Source organism: Loxodonta africana, chromosome 12, assembly GCF_030014295.1.
Source record: "Loxodonta africana isolate mLoxAfr1 chromosome 12, mLoxAfr1.hap2, whole genome shotgun sequence".
In the NCBI taxonomy this organism is placed as follows: Eukaryota; Metazoa; Chordata; class Mammalia; order Proboscidea; family Elephantidae; genus Loxodonta; species Loxodonta africana.
In genome coordinates this window covers 96,055,220-96,071,500 of record NC_087353.1, presented here as the reverse complement: position 1 = coordinate 96,071,500, position 16,281 = coordinate 96,055,220, and the positions used below count along the sequence as shown (strand labels likewise).

The following is a 16,281-nucleotide window of genomic DNA, read 5'->3' as shown; positions in this document are numbered from 1 at the left end:
TGAGGCCATGATGGGGTGGGGTGGCCCTCCTGCAGCCAGGTCACTATGGAGGAGGGGCTGCATGAACTGCTCTCTTGGTTCAACCACAAAACCCAGTTGCTGTGGAATCTGTTCCAACTCATGGTGCCCCCATGTGTGTCAGAGTAGAACTGCACCCAATCGGGTTTTAAGTGGCGATTTTTTGGGAAGTAGGTTGCCAGGCCTTTCTTCTGAGGTGCCTCTGGGTGGACTCGAACCTCCAACCTCTGGTTAGCAATTGAGTGCATTGACTGCACCACCCAGAGTCAGAGTGGAGATTTCTCCCCCGCTTGTGGAACCTCAAGAACCAGCAAAAGTAGCTTCTACAGGAAGGGGTTCTCTCTGTAGAGGGTGGGCAGACCCCACCAATGTCCTGGGGCCCCACGAGAAGGAACTGCTGGCCCCATGCTCCGGGGAGCCCAACACAGGCACCAGGCCAGGCTGGAGCTGAGTGTCCTAGGGGCAGGGAGGCCATTGACACTCTCGGGGGAGGGCAGGGAGGGGAGGGAAGGCATTTGCTTGGGCCTGAGGCTGGCTCTGGTCCTGCGCTGCCACCCCTTCATCGTTGAGACCTTGGCTCTTATGGAACCCGCAGGTGCAGCCCTGGGAGGGTGGGGTCTGGTCAGTGTGGATGACCTTTGCTGTTCAATACTTGCGTGTCCAGGGCAGGCAAGGACTGTCATGACAGATGATTAAGAGTTCACACACCAACGCACAAGCCCGCATTTGGCCGGGGACGGGTCTGCCTGGGCTCCAGGACCAGCCTCCAAGTCCCAGACACGAGTACGTGGCGGCGGCGGCCCCGCCCACACGCGGATCACGGGAGAGCAGCGCCACCAGGCGGCCGCCTCGGGCATCGCCCTTGGGTCTCCGCCCATGTGGTGGCCACTGGGGTGCCCGCTGGGGTCCCCCGTCCAAAGATGCCTACCCGGGGCCAGGGGTCCCCTTCGGCCATCTAACCCCCCTCCCTGCCCACGGCTGGGCATTTACTTCTCCCAAGTAGTCCTCCAGGGGACTCCCATCAAAGAGAATCTGGAGTGGACCAACCCCTCTCATTGAGGAAATAGTTCCAGAGGGTAAGCTCTGAACTTTTCTCCTCCGAATGCGTTCGACGTAACGTTCTCCCTGGATTGTGGTGAAGTCTAAGGGGGCCCGAAGTGGTTCCCCCCTCCATGCCTCCGCGGTGCGTCCCCTCCACACCAACCAGGTATGTGGAGACCGTCCCACTACCTGATCCACCCACACCTGCCCCCTAGAAACTTCTGGCCTGGGTGCAGGCAGGGCCACTTCACGGGTGGGAGGAACGAGGCCCTGGGTATGCAGGGTAGGCCCGTCCTTCCCGCTTCCCCAGGGCTAAGTCAGGATTGCCTGGTCATTCGCACAAACGCTCCATGGAGGCAGCGGTGGGGCAGCCCCAAGGCCGTCCATCTTTAATGGCCAGTGCGGTAGTTAGTGGACAGACAAATGGACGTGACACAGCTGGGGCAGAGTGGTCACAGCAGAGTGGTGAGTGTGGGAAGGCAGGCCTTTGAGTCCTCCTGCCCCAGGGTCCAGACTGGGGCTTGAGTCCAGCCCCCTACCTTTCAGGGCCTTCCTTGCAGGGTGCGGGGGCCCTTCCTTTGGTTCCCCAAACTTGTCCCATCTCCTGTATCACCTGGAAGTCAGGGAAGGCCATGGAGGTCCCCCAGTCAGGCCCAGTGCCCCCTGGCTCATCGCATCAGGTGGGTGCTGGGGGGCTCTGGGCATGTGGCAGCTGGGGTGGGCGTGCCCAGGACACACAGTTGCCACGGTCCCCAAGAAGCCATTGCAGACGGCGGTCTGAGTCTGTTCAGACCCAGGGCTGCAGTTCCTTCATCACAAAAGTTTAGGATAACCAGGATTTCAGAGGAGGGGCTGGAGGGGCAGCGGCCCTTGGAGTGACAAGGCTGGAACTGCCCTCTCTGCTGATGGCTCATGAGGGGACTTCCTGGTGAAAGGAAAACTGTGGCTGGTGTGCCCAGGGCTGTGGGGCCCTCAGAGCAGAGCCTGGGGTGGGTCACCAGGTGGGGGACATTGTGTGCCCCGGCTTCTGGCTGGGGGTCTCTCCTGGGTGGGGACGTCTGAGAATCTGACCCCATGGAGCACTGGCCTGGGTACAGTGGGGGTCACGGGACATAGACGGACAGTGAGGAGCCAGCTGGAGATGGAGAACACAGACCACAGTGCTGGGCAGAGCCCCGGGCCCCACAGAATCTGGCAGAACTCTGGGGCCAGAGTGATGGGTGCGCTGGACCCAGCGAAGGTGGTGTGATTGGCACAGGAGGAGGCCGGGGGCCCCCGCAGGCACTGCAGGCAGGGATGGGGAGGGGCCCTCAGGCCTGGGGGTGAAGAGGCTGAGGCCTGAGCCAAGTGGCCCTCCCTTGGCAGGGGCCAGCCCAGGCCCAGTCAGAGGCCAGTGGGGAGGGAGCCGTTGGTGATGTCAGTGTGGAAGCAGCTGCTGGGGGCATCCCGTGTGAGGCTGTAGGTGCAGTAGGCCACAGCAGAGCCCAGCGTCAGCCCTGTCATGTAGGACACGGTCATGATGTTCCCTGTGGACAAGAAGAGTCCTGAGCTGTGGAGGACAGGGCAGTGCCGCCCTCTAGTGCAGCAGCCAGGACCTGAGCCGACATACTATGACCACCTCACCCATATTGTCACCATCATCCAGGCTTCTCATGGGTGAGGCGGGTGGTGACTCCAGCTCCCAGGAGGCGGTGACTGGGGAAACAGGACCGCTGGTGCAAATACTGGCCATGGTCTGACTCGCGCCTCACCCCATGGCCCCGAGCTCCTCCTGGGAACCCCCTCCAGCCTAACTGACCCAGCAATTGCCCTCCATCTCCCCTGGGGTTTCCTATTCCTCTGGCTGCCCCCATTTTATCTCCAGACTCCAATCTCCAGCTGCCTCCTTGTCATAGGCAGTGTGGCCTGTCCAGTGGGTATCTCAAGCATACTACGTCCATCTCAGACCCAACTCCCAATGACCCTCCATCAACGCCCCTCTCCTCATTGCAGTTGTGGGCAATGACATTATTTCTGCCCTGAGCAACAGGCCCCAAACCTTGGTGTCCTCTCTGACTCCACCCAACCCTACTACCATATCCCAATCTCAATGTCAAAATAGATCCAGAAGCCTCATGAAAATAATCAAGAACCCAGCCCCTTAATCCAGCCCCTTCTCGCAGCTCCACAGGCCCACCTGGTCCAAGCCTGTCCTCACTGGGTCGGACCATTTCAGTAACTACCTCACCTGCCTGCCTGCCTCTGCCCACGACCTTCTTTGTCTGTCTGGACAGCAGCCAGAAGGATCCCTTTTAAACACTGTCTGACCCAGCCCCTCCTCTTCTGCACTCTTGAGGCAGCTCCCTTCCCATACCCAGAGCACATGGGCCTTCTGCCTCAAGGTCTTTGCAAGTGCTGTTTCCTCTGCCTAGAACAGCTCTTCCCCTATACCTCCACGCGGCTGTCTCCTGATTTCCTCCAGGTCTTTCCTTAAAAGACACCTCCTCAGGGAGGCCCTCCCAGACCATTCCATTCTGCATTTCCCCCATCCCATTTCTCTGTTAAGTTCTATCCATAGTACTCACCACCATCCAACACACTACCTCTTTTTGTTATTTGTTTATTGTCTGTCTCCACCTCTGGAATGTCAGCCCCACAGCCACGGGGATTGTTCTTTTGTCTGCACTGTTGCCTTGGCTCCTAGAACAGTGCCTGATGCACAGTGGGGCTCCAAAAGTAGTTGGGGAATGAATGAATGAATAAGGGATTGAAGAATGCCCACACACCTACAACCTCCCTGCGTTTGACCTGACCCCTGAAACCGAAAGGCACCTTCTCGCCGGGTGGCCTTGGCTCCGATGGGCCTCGGTTTCCCCTTCTGGCAGTGGGGTGCTACCAGTCCTGTGGATGTCAAGCTGCTGGGAAGGCACCCTGAGATCCAGCAGGGCCTTACCTGCCAGTTCCCGCTGCTTGGGGCTCACTTTGCCAGCCGCCAGGATCATGGGCACGCTGCCGAAGTAGCCATTGCTAATGCCCATGAGCAGGGAGAAGACGCAGGGCCAGGCTGGGTGGCGGAGGGCGGGCGTGCCGCTGGGGTAGACGCACAGGATGAAGAGGGGGATGAAGATGACGCGCAGGCAGGAGCAGGCCAGAAGATGGGTGCCCCGCCAGTCCACGGGCAGGGCCGCCAGGATCTGCGGGGAGCCAGGCATGTGGGTGCTGACCCCACTCGCGTCCCCTGCCTCTCCCTGAGCCAGCAGCCTAGCCCCCAGCCCACCCCCAAGCCTTCCACAACAAACCACTCAATACTACTCTTGTGAGCTGCTGTTGGGTCGGTCCTGACTCGTGGCCGACAGAACAAAATGCTGCCGGGTCTTGCACCATCATGATCGGCTGCAGATCGGACCACTGGCTGATTTTTGGAAGTTGACCGCCAGGCCTTTCTAACTAATCTTAGTCTGGAAGCTCCACTGAAACCTATTCAGCATCATAGCAACATACGAACCTCCACTGCCAGACAGGTGGCGGCTGTGCGTGAGGTGCATTGTCCGGGAATCGAACCCGGGTCTCCTGCACGGAAGGAGAGAATTCTACCCCTGAACCACCAATACCTCAAATACTACCAATGATAGCAACATGCTTGCTCTGTGCTGGGCACCGTTCTAAGCACTTCACGCATGTTTCCTTATTCAATGCTCACGGTTCCCCTGCGGAGTGGGGCTACTGACCCAATTTAAGAAATGACGACACCAGGGCCCAGGGGAACTTTCGTTGCCTCTCACAGCTAGGAAATAGCAGGATTAAGATTTGGACCCACTCAAGGAGCCCTGGTAGCACAGTGGTTAAGTGCTCGGCTGCTAAACCAAAAAGTTGAGGGTTCAAACCTATCAGCCACGCTGAGGGAGAAAAGACCTGGTGATCTGCTCATGTAAAGACTACAGCTTTGGAATCCTGTGGAACAGTTCTACTCTGTCCTATGGGGTCACTATGAGAATCGATCCGATGGCAACAGGTTTTTTGAAGCCTTGCTCCCTCCTGAGGCATAGACTTGAGTTCTTCAGACATCTCAGCTGTGTAACCTCAGGCAAATGGCTTTCCTTCTCTGAGTCTCACTTTCTTCACTCAGTAAGAGAAGACTCATGTCCAAAGCACTAGAAATGGCAGCTTTGATCTGGCCCCGGCCCTGTTCTGCCCCCATCCCCACCCTCAATTGAGGCAGACAGTGCTCTGCCCAGATTCTTCGTAACTGTTGCTGGTGCCTGCTGCCCCCTCAGTGGACTCCCAGAGACTGTGGGGTGGTCTTGCTCCCTCTTGAAGCCCAGGCTTGAGTTTCTCTGCTCTCTGAGATGCAACTACACTCCAAGGACCAGGATGAGGCCACGTTCTTCAGACATTGTCTGAGATGGGACCATCGCCTGTCCCCATGCCCCCCGGCCCCACACCTGGGGAGCCTTAGCGAATGGCCTGCACATACACCCTCAGCTCAGGGGCTGCATCCAGGGACCCCAAGCTAAGATGGGCCCCTGCCCCAGATGGGCTAGTGCCTCCCCAAGGCTCCCACATCCACCCCAGGGCAGGAGCTGGGGTAGGTGGCCCACCTTGCCCACAAAGTCCGAGAGGTTGAAGATAGCCATGATGAGGATAGGCAGCCACTCGCCCAGGACACAGTGGCGGATCTCAGACTCGAGGCCGGGGAACAGGCACAGCGTGATGAAGTAGGTGACGGCGATGGAGAGCATGTCGGCCCAGATGACGCGTGCCACCATGTAGCGGTGCAGCAGCAGGGCTGGGGGGAGGAGGCGGGGATTAGAGGGCAGTACTTATCGGGGGCAGGGCCCCCATACCTGCCTCCTCCTCCAGCCTGAGCACCACCTGCTTCTGTTGGAGGGGCTGAGGCCCACAGGGGTCTAGCCCAAGGATCGTGGAGGGGGCCTCAGACCACAGACGTGGGATTACCACAGGGGAGGGGAGCCTTGGGTTACAGGTGTGGGATTACCACAGGGGAGAGGGTCTCAGACCACAGACAGGGATTACCAGAGGTGGGTACAGATGGACCACAGACATAGGGTTACCATGGGGGGGGAGCCTCCAGGCTGCTCCCTGTTAGGATGGGGTCCCCTCACCTCTGAATGTGGGCCAGTTCCGCTTGACTCTGGGCGGAGGCACATCGAAGCGCACGTAAGCCCCTCCCCTACCACTGGTCACCTCATGTGCTGGGCTGTCTTTTGGGGACCCGCTGTTGGCCAGGGTTGGGGCTTGGTGCTCCTGGAGGGAGGATAGAGGGGTAGGTCAGGTTTAGGGGAGCAACAGCTGCTGCCCTCAGGAACCCCATGGCCTGTTGCAGCTGAGTGGGGCCTCAGACCACAGAGGTGGGCTGTCGCAATAAGATGGACACCTTAGACTGAAGAACATGGGCTGTTTCAGAGGACCTCAGTGGGTGGGGGTGGTGGATGGGAGGAGCTCAGCACTGGGGTGTGCTTGAGGACACCTGAGCCCAGTCAGAGAAGGAGCCATACTCAGAAGGACGTTCAGTTAGCACGTACTGTGCATCTCACTTCGCCAAGGTTGCTCAGATTTCTGGGGTGGCAAATCCATCCTGTCATTCCCATTAAACCTGCCACCAGCTTCTGACCAACAGAGGACCGTGTCCCACTTTCTTACCTTGCCCAGATGTGCCACAGGGCTCTCCTTCACCCCTCACCAGAGCCACATTGGCCTCCTCGCTGTCCCTCCACACACTAAACTCCTCAGCCTTTGCACATGCTATCCCCTCTGGCCCTTCCTGCTGACTTTCACATGGTTCTTGAAAGCCTCTCCCTGGGAACCTCCCTGACCATTCAGAGGCCCCATTTCTCCCTCTCAGCCCTGTCCTTTTCCATTGTGGGCCTCCCCACATGCCCTGTGATCCGTCCCTTTATCTGTGAGCCCCTGAAACAGATGGCCTTTCTGGCTCACTGCAGTGTCCTCAGGTCAGGGCCTGGTGACTGGCTGTCCAAGGCCCACGTGACCATCCTGGCTCTGCTGATGAGAACACTGAAGAGCCATGGTCCACTTAGGAGCGAGTATCCCTGGCTTGCCCTTCCCTGCTCCTGGACTTCACCTGGCAGGTGTCCTGGGACCTCCACACCAGCTGCCCCCTGGGTGCCTTTGCAGCCCTGCACCACCAGAGGGCGCCGAGCTCCCTAGGAAGGCTCCGTGAGGTCCTGTGGGGCCTGCCAGTGCCCATGGAGAGTGTCGTGTGGGGCCACCACCATGGTGTCTGTGTTGTGACGCCAGAAGGAATGTGACTGAGGAGGGGAGAGCCCAGCACAGTCAGCCCCAGCTGGGCCCTGACCTCAGCAGACCAAGGGGCCACAGGCCTGAGTTAGTCTCTCACCCTCTCTCTGGCTCTCTTCTGGTCCCATCTGCCAGCCCACCCTCTTTCCTGGCTGGCTCCAGTGTACCCTCCTGTGAGGGTTTGGGGGCCCTTCTACACCCCGTTGGCTCTTCTCCCCTGACCCTGGTGGAGCCCAGGGTATAAGTGGGCCTTGATTTCCCTCTTGATATGTTCATCTCTAGAAAACATGGACAGTGAAGGTGGGGGAAAGTGTGAGCTACGGAGAGTTGACCATCTGGCTGAGGCAGCAGAACACAGCCTCAACGAGGGCAGAAGGAGGGCTGTCACAGCAGGCTGGGACAGTGCATCTAGGATTGTGGGATATGGTAGCTGGAGGGGCTTCCGACCAGAGACATGGGATTACCACAGAGGATAGGGCCTCAGACTATAGAATGTGGTCTTACCCCAGAGGAGGTACCCTAGGACCACAGACGTGGGATTACCACAGGGGAGGGGGTCTTCGATCAGGGACAGCAGGAGCAGGATGAAGCCTCAGGCCACAGATGGCACCCAGACTACCCATGGGGGAAGAGTCATAGCTGGGGAACTCTCAGCGACAATGTGGATTGGGAAGCTGAGCCCTGGAGGTGACACCCATACCTAGAGCTGCTCTCTAACTCCTGAGTAATGCTCTCTGCCCTCCCCCATCTCCTGGCAGGGACAGATGAGGAAACTGAGGCCGAGGGCATGGACTTACAAAGTGGATGTCCCCGGTGGCCACGTCGTGGTGTACGCAGTAGCCTGAGCCCCGGCGGTGCGTGCGACTGTCACGGGGCCGGGTGGTATGGTAGCGCACGAAGCGGCTGCGCCGCACCAGCATGTGCAGCAGGAAGCAGAGCAGCTCCAGGCCCACGGAGACCAGGAAGAAGATGAGCGTGCTGGCCCACTCGTCCGGCAGCAGCAGCTTGGTGAGGATGCGGCTCAGGGAGATCATCACCCCTGCTGTGCCTGCAAGTGGGCGGCCAGGGGCTGGGATGTTGCCAAGCCCAGGTACCCGGCCCAGCCCAGCCCTGCTTTGCCCAGCCCAGCTGTGCCCAGCGCAGATCAGCCCAGCCAGGCTGTGTCCAGCCTAGCCCTGCCCAGCCTTGCCCAGCCCAGCCCAGCCCTGCCGAGCTCAGCCCAGCTGGACAGTTCTAATCTGACACACATGCAGTCACCATGAATTGGAATAGACTCAGTGGTAACTGGTTTGGCTTTTTGATTGACCATACTGTATAAATAACCCGAATCACCCCAAATCAGCAAATAGCACCACTCTGGCAGCCCAGTCTCACTCATAGCCATAAATGTAATAGACTGGCCAGCAGAAGCCATCCATGTGCCCAGCTGCCTTCCTGAAACCAGGGCCCCGTAGGCATGAGTCTTGAAGTTCCTCAGGGCATCTGGTCAACCTCATGGCAAGGTAGAAGTTAGAGAGTATCCCAAATGGGGAGAAATGGAGGACAGTGTCCGTGTGGGTCCTGGCCTGGGCTCAGCGCTTCCTGCTGGGTACCACTGCTGAGAACATTTGGAGGAAGCGCAGGCCAGGGCTAAGGGCAGTGTTGCCGCCGTGTAGAGAAGGGTGGGGGCAGGACCAGGGGAGATGAAGGGCAGTGAGAGGTTGTCCAGGGGACAGTCAGCCGCCTGGACCAGGGGCTGGTTGAATAGCATCCCCCTAAAATTCATGTCCACCTGGAACCTATGAATGTGGCCTTATTTGGAAATTAGGTCTTTGCAGATATACTCTTGTTAAGATAAAGTCAGGCTGGATTAGCGACCAGAGACGAGACCAGCTGGGATTCCTTCCTAGTTATGGTAATCCCATGTGTGTCAGAGGAGAACTGTGCCCCATAGAGTTTTCAGTGGCTGATTTTTTGCAAGTAGATCTCCAGGCCCTTCTCTGAGGCAACTCTGGGTGGATTCAAACCACCAACCTTTCATTTAGCAGCCGAGCACTTAACTGTTTGCACCACCCAGGGGCTGAGTGGATCAGGGTAGGCCCTAAATCCAATCCCTGGTGTCCTTTTAAGAAGAGGGAAATTTGGACATGGACACAGAAAGGAGAAGGCCATGTGGGTATGGAGGGAAGGTTGGGATCATGCTGCCACAGCCAAGGAGTCCCAAGGATTGTTGACAACCACCAGTAGCTAGGAGAGAGGCATGGAACAGATGCCCCTCTGAGTCCCCAAGAAGGAACCAACCCTGCTGACACCTTGGGTTCAGACTTCCAGCCTCCTAAACCCTAAGAGAATACATTTCTGTTGTTTTAAGCCCTCAGTTTGTGGTATTTTGTTACAGCAGCCACAGTGCACTCATACAGAGACAGACTAGAAGTCAGTCTGGAGGCAAATCCAAACAACCTGGTGGAGGACTAGGTGTCTGGTGAGTTTCGGGCTTGAGCAGCGGGTGGGGGGCATTTGCTAGGAGGGGCAGGAAGGGAGATCACGGGGTTGACTCGGGAGGACTGAGTTTGAGAAGCTATAGTGGTGCAGCAAGTGGGGGATGGCTTGGGGGTCCAGGGCTCCTAAGAAAGTTTGAGTATTGTGCGGATGGGTAACACCTCGACATGCACGTGCACAGGCACAAAATGGATGATAGACAGATTGAGGATACTATTTCACAAAACCTTATAAACACACACATACACACCACGTATGAATATGTGTACTGGGTCATAACATAAAATGTATTTCTTCCTAGTGATAGATATATAGACAGACAAACATATGATAGCTAGGTAGATAGATGACAGACAAACAGATAGATGACAGATAGATGTATGATAGATAGATGATAGGTAGATAGATGATAGATGATTGATAGTTATGGATGGATGGATGGATGGATGGATGGATGGATGGATGGATGGATGGATGGATGGATGGATGAAGGAAGAGAATGAAAGTGGCAAAATGTCAGCAACTGGTGAATCTAGGTGAAGGGCATGCAAGGACAATCAAGACATACCCACTGGGCATGTGCTTCTCACGTCACCCAGGAGCCCACACTTGGAGAAAGGCACGTACATCACAGTCCCAGAAAACAGCACACACATGCGTTTGCACACATGGTCCTCTCACCGGTAAGTCCACCCCACCTCTCCCCCAGCCAGGCGACGGAAGACGGTGGCCACCGTCCCCAGCCCAGCATCCCCAGAGTTCATGGACCCAGCTATCCACCCAGGGATACCCCTTCCAGAGCCCACGGCAGCCCGGCAGCCCAGCAGCCCCTCCCCTCAGCATCTGCTGATACTCACTCTCCCCGGTCATCACTCCCTGTGTGTACCTCTTGGGTAACATTCCCGTGTACCCATAGAAGCTGGATTGCTGCACTTAAGAGAGATAGAGAGAGAGATAACTGTGAGACACTACTTATCATCTGTTAGCTTGGAAAAAATGCACATTTGAGAGTAGTGTGTTGGCAAGGATGCAGGGAAAATAGATTTTAACGCCACTAGAGGCAGAAGGATTTGATACAACCATGCTGAAAAGAGAAGAATAAAACAGGCGAGAACAGAAAATATCTCAGCAAGGTGCCTGGATTGGGGTATTACTTCACAAAACCTTGCTTTCACTTATAAACACACACATATACACACACATATAAATGTGTGTGCCAGGTCATAACATAACATATATTTCTCCTTAGTGGTCAGAGTCAAGAAAGTTTGAAAGTCTACAAAACAACTGGTCTGGACCCTTGCAAAATGCCAATGCCATGAAAGACAAAGGAAAATTGAGGACCTTTCTGGGTGAAAGTGCAGTGAAAGATAGATATGACAACTAAACCAATGGTTCCAGGTTGGGTTCTGGATGAGAAAAAAAAAATTGCTGCAAAGGACATTATTTGGATAATTTCTGAATTTGAATATGGATGGTAGATTAGATAATAGTGTGGTGTCAATGTTAAACTTCCTGATTTTGGTCACTGGCATGTGGTTCTAGAAGAAATGTCTTGGTTCTGAGAAAATGCATACTGAGGTATTTAGGGATGAAATGTGATGACCACTAACTTAATGGTTTAGAGGGGATAGATGATGATGGATGGATGGATGGATGGATGGATGGATGGGTGGGTGGGTGCGTGGGTAGATGGGTGGATGGGTGGATGGGTGGATGGAAGAACGGAGTGAGAGCAGCAAAATGTTGGCAATTGCTAAATCTAGGTGAAGGGTATATTTATTGTATTATTCTCACAATTTTCCCATATGTTTGAAATTTTTTCAAAATAAAAAGTTAAAAAAACAGTTTGGAAGCCACTGCCCAAGGGCAACAGTGACATGGGCACAGTCCTTGAAGCCCAGTTTATAAGGGAGAAACCCAGGCACCCGCCTAAACGTCTCTGTGGGCGTATGCAGTATCCATGTTTGCATGCACAGCGTGCATACCTGACACTGCCTATGCTCAGCACACATGGGCAAGTGTGGGTATACAGCGTGTGTGCACATGTGAAGGGTGTGCACCATGCTTTGTTCAGCTTGTGTGTATGCCACCATGGGGGCCCGGCAGCAAGGATGGGGGTAGGGTAGGATGGGATCTCGAGCCCCTGTCCCCACCCTCCCATCTCCAGCCCCTCCCTACCTGTGCAGCCGAAGGCCACGGTGCCCACAGCGGCCAAGTTGATGGCGTAAGCCTGGTCATGGGAGAAGAGCTGCAGCCAGACATCACAGATGCTGATAAAGAGGAGGGGGCCCAAGGCTAAGAGGTAGCCTGTAGGGGAGAGGTCAGTGAGGGGGCAGTGGGCCGGCTGGGCTGGGTGGGGCTCCCCTTATCCCACCCCTCCTGTAGAGCCAGCTCTCTCTGCCTTTGCCCCTTACTACTAGGGCATAGGTTTGAAATTTTTTCAAAATAAAGTTTGAAAAAAAAAACCCAAATATGGAAGCCCACTGCCCAAGAGAAACGGTAACATGGATATAGTCCTTGAGGCCTAGTTTATATGAGAAACCCAGGCACTTGCCTAAATGTCCCTGTGGGTATGCGTTGTATGACACTCTCCTGTTTTTTTTTTTCACTGAACCCATAACGTTCTTAGGAGGTGTGCCCATTTCATAGCTAGGGAGAATGTGGCTTAGAGGAATTGGGTAAGTGGGTGCTGGGCTGGGTGTATGTAAGCTAAGCCCCAGTGGGCAGGTATGACCTGGCAGGGTGGGGCGAGATGTATCTGCAGTGATCCCGGTGTGCAGAGAAACGGGGTAGGTGGGTATTGGATGGGCCAGAAATCTAAGTGGGGCAGCCTGGAAGACTTCCTGCAGGAGGTGCTGTTTGAGCTGGCCTTTGAAAAAACCTTTGAAGCTGGATGTTATTGTCATGAGGAGTGAGGAAGGAAGAGCACACCAGGCAAAGGAACAGCTTGGGCAAAGGCCCATGGACAGAATGTGGGGTCCACAAAGGCCCCCAAAGGTGCCTACATAGACCAGGAAGATGATGCTACCATTTATTGTGCACCCACCACAGGCTGACCCTTAACTGAGTGTTGTTTTTTTTTTAATTGAACCCCACAACATTCTCAGGAGATGTGCCCATTTTACAGATAGGGAGAGTGAAGTTCGGGGGAATTGAATAGGTGGCTGCTGTACTGGGCATGTGAGCTGGGAGCCCCAGTGGGCAGGTGTGACGTGCCAGGTGGGGCCAGGCGTACCTGCGGTGATCCTGGTGTGCAGGCTCAGTCTCTCCACCAGGACGTTGTTCAGGAGCACAGCCACCAGGGCCACCAAGATGTAGGTAAGGCTCATGTCAAACACAATAGAGGTCCCTGTGGAGGGTCAGCCAACAGCAGGTGCTCAAGGAGGGAGCCCTTACCTCTGTACTTATCCCTGCCAGGAGCTAACTCCTCACTCTACCAAAAAGGGACTGAATGCCCAGAAAGGGTAAGTGGCTGCCCAACGGCCACTCAGCAATTCACAGCTGAGCTAAGGTTTGAACAAATGGGCTCCCCGAGCAGGGTGCTGCATACCAGGGTTCCTGAAGGCCACAGGCCAGAGCTGAGGTGCTGTGACAGGAAGTGTCCATAGAGTCGCCTGTGTTGGTGGGGGAGGGGGAGAACCATGGAGGAACCCACCTGGGTACTTGTGGTGCAGGTAGTCCACATCGGTGATGAAGCTGTTGTACGGCAGCAGGAAACCCACACCAGCCAGCAGCATTGCAAAGTAGATTGCGTGGTAGCGGTCATCTGGCACCGGCTCCTCCACCACTAAACCCAGAGACACCAGGTGAAAAGCAGGCAAGCCCACTCACAGCCACCACCTCCACCACCAGAGCTACCGCCCACCACCATGGCCATCACTATAGACACAGCGTTCCATCCTTCCATGCCACCTATAATCACCACTGTTGCTACACCAGAGTCACTGCTTCCACGGCCACTACCAAGAGATACCACCACGAGGGACATCACCATCATGGTCATTACCACCATGGACACTACTGCTATGGACTCCACTGCCATGGACACCACTGCCATGGAAACCACCCCATGGAAACTGGTACTATGGAAACCACCATCAGGGATACCACTACCATGGGAACCACCACCAGGGACACCACCACCATGGAAACCACCACCAGGAACGCTACCACGATGGACACCACCACCATGGACATCACCATCATAGATATCAGCACCACGGACACCAGCACAATGGATACCAACAGTGTGGCCACCACCACCATGGACATCACCATCATGGTCATTACCACCACGGCCTCCAACACTATGGACACCATTGCCATTGACACCAGCACCGTGGACACTAACACTGTGGACACCACCACTGTGGACATCACTACCATGGACACCACCACTGTGGATGCCACCACCATGGACGCTATCACCATGGACACCAGCACCATGGTGGATGTCACTGTTAATAGAAGTGGGGCATCCACGTCTATGCCCACAGCTGATGCAGCCACTGCTATGATGTTGTCTGTTACCACACTAGCCCAGGAGAAGTCTAGCATTTTGAGAATTGGCCTTGTACTGGCTCCATCTATGCACAAAGGAGCAGGGAGGTTACCTCGACCCATCACAGGGCTGGCCAGAACCTCTCCCCCCCATCTGCAGAGAGTGGATGCAACAAGAGACCCATATTTCTGAGCCTGGAGTGATACTAGTAAAAACAAGTACGAACCACCAGAAAATTGTTATCACGTACAGGGTACCTATTCAGTGCAGGGGACGGTCGTACACAATGCTTTATGGATTTTGTTGCACTATATTGAGGTTGGCACCAGTATTCTCCTTTTCCAGATGAAGAAACTGAGACCCTGAGAAGAGCAGTGACTTGCCCAAGGTCTCCGAGCTGGCAAGGGAAATGGGAGCTGGGGTTGAGCCCAAGCCTCTGTCTCCGAAGCCTGCATGCTGCCCACTATGCAAGTCTGATCTCACATTCAATTGGCCCATTTCCTCAATGTGGGGAAATTGAGGCACAGAGAGGTTTAGGCCCTTTCCCAAGGTCACACAGCTGGGCAAAAACCAGGTCTTTGAACCTTATACCCAGTACTCGTCCTCTTAGGCACTTTCCCATCTCCTTTGATGTTAGGCGTGATTTGCTTTGACCAATGAATGTGACCAAAGTGATATGTGTCACTTCCAAATAGAGGCTTTCTGGTCAGTGCATGATTCACCAGCTGTCCTTTTACTTGCTTTAGGGATAGTGAAAGCCAATGATGAGATGAAGCCTTTTCGGCCAGGATCCAAGAGTGGCGCCCCCTCACATACTGGACATGTAGCATTAGGGTCAAGACACTGCGAGGATGGGCTTGTTTGTTGCTGCAGAAGATGAATCCACCTAGACAGGTACTGCCTCAGGTGCTGAATTGCTCCCTGAGGCTTTCCACCCATGTGGATTTCCACATGTCTTTTGGGGGGACATGCTTCAATCTGTAACACCCTAGAGGAGCCCGCCCACTTTGAGGTATTTTGTTACAGTAGCCCTGGGAAATGAAAACAAGGGGGCATTTGGCCAATCCCTGCTTTGGAGTAGATGCACCCCTTTCCTGCACCCTCACTCACTGGGGTCCATGAAAGTTGGGACTCCCCTGGTTCTCTTGCCCTGGCCCTGAACTGCCCCTGCTGCCACCTCCTCCTCCGGCTGGTAACTGTCGAAGCTGAAGCTCACGGCCCTGTTTTTGTCAGGAGTGGCCGCCAGGCTGGGCTCCTTGAGACGCTGGCTTCCAACCTGGCCCATGGCTGCCGATGCTGTGGAGAAAGGAGAGGGGGAAGCTGAGAGAATAAATGAGGATGGACACACTCACTGCCCCGTCCCCAAGCCTGCATCCCTTAGGGGACCCTCCTTCCTATTCATTCCAGCAATTTCTAAACAGTGTAATGGAGAACACAAATGTAAGCAGAGAACGATGTTGTGTGATTTAAGTTCACCCTGAACTTGTACATGAATGTCCATAGCGTCATTAGTCACAACAGCCAAAAGATGGAAACAACCCAAGTACCCATCAGCAGACGAAGGATAAACAAACTGTGGTCTAGCTATGTGGAGTATTATGCGGCTATAAAAAGGAATGGACTCCCTGGCTGGTGCAAATGGTTAACGTGCTTGGTTGCTAACCAAAAGGATGGGGGTCCGAGTCCTCCCAGAGCTGCCTCGGAAAAAAGGCCTGGCGATCTACTTCTGAAAAATCAGCCACTGAAAACCCTACAGAGCGCTATTCTCATACACGTGGGGTCACCATGAGTCAGAATCGACTCATTGGCAACTGGTATAAAAAGGAATGAAATTCTGTTACACGCTATGACGTGGATGGTCCACAGAAACATTACGCTACGTGAAAGAAGCCAGTCACGATTTTATTCATATGAAAGGCCAGAATATGGAAATCTATAGAGACAGAAAGTAGATTAGTGGTTGCTTAAGGCTGGGGTAAGATGGG

The 16,281-nt window shown here is 54.9% G+C and overlaps 1 protein-coding gene across 2 annotated transcripts; it reads right to left on the bottom strand.

Moving 5' to 3' along the window:
• Nucleotides 1-1,659: 1,659 nt before the first annotated feature.
• Nucleotides 1,660-15,662, bottom strand: SLC29A4 (solute carrier family 29 member 4). 2 transcript variants are annotated; one of them, XM_064296003.1, is made up of 10 exons: nt 15,407-15,662; nt 13,451-13,582; nt 13,031-13,144; nt 11,974-12,102; nt 10,650-10,724; nt 8,112-8,362; nt 6,162-6,303; nt 5,637-5,824; nt 3,992-4,232; nt 1,660-2,585 (listed from the first exon to the last, which is right to left on the bottom strand). In XM_064296003.1, the coding sequence occupies exons 1-10, from the start codon at nt 15,579-15,581 to the stop codon at nt 2,443-2,445; spliced, it is 1,590 nt and encodes a 529-aa protein (XP_064152073.1). In that variant the 5' UTR covers nt 15,582-15,662; the 3' UTR covers nt 1,660-2,442. The 2 variants fall into 2 exon arrangements, with proteins under 2 accessions (XP_064152073.1, XP_064152074.1); XM_064296004.1 differs by having other exon boundaries at nt 10,650-10,719; nt 11,974-12,065.
• Nucleotides 15,663-16,281: the final 619 nt, after the last annotated feature.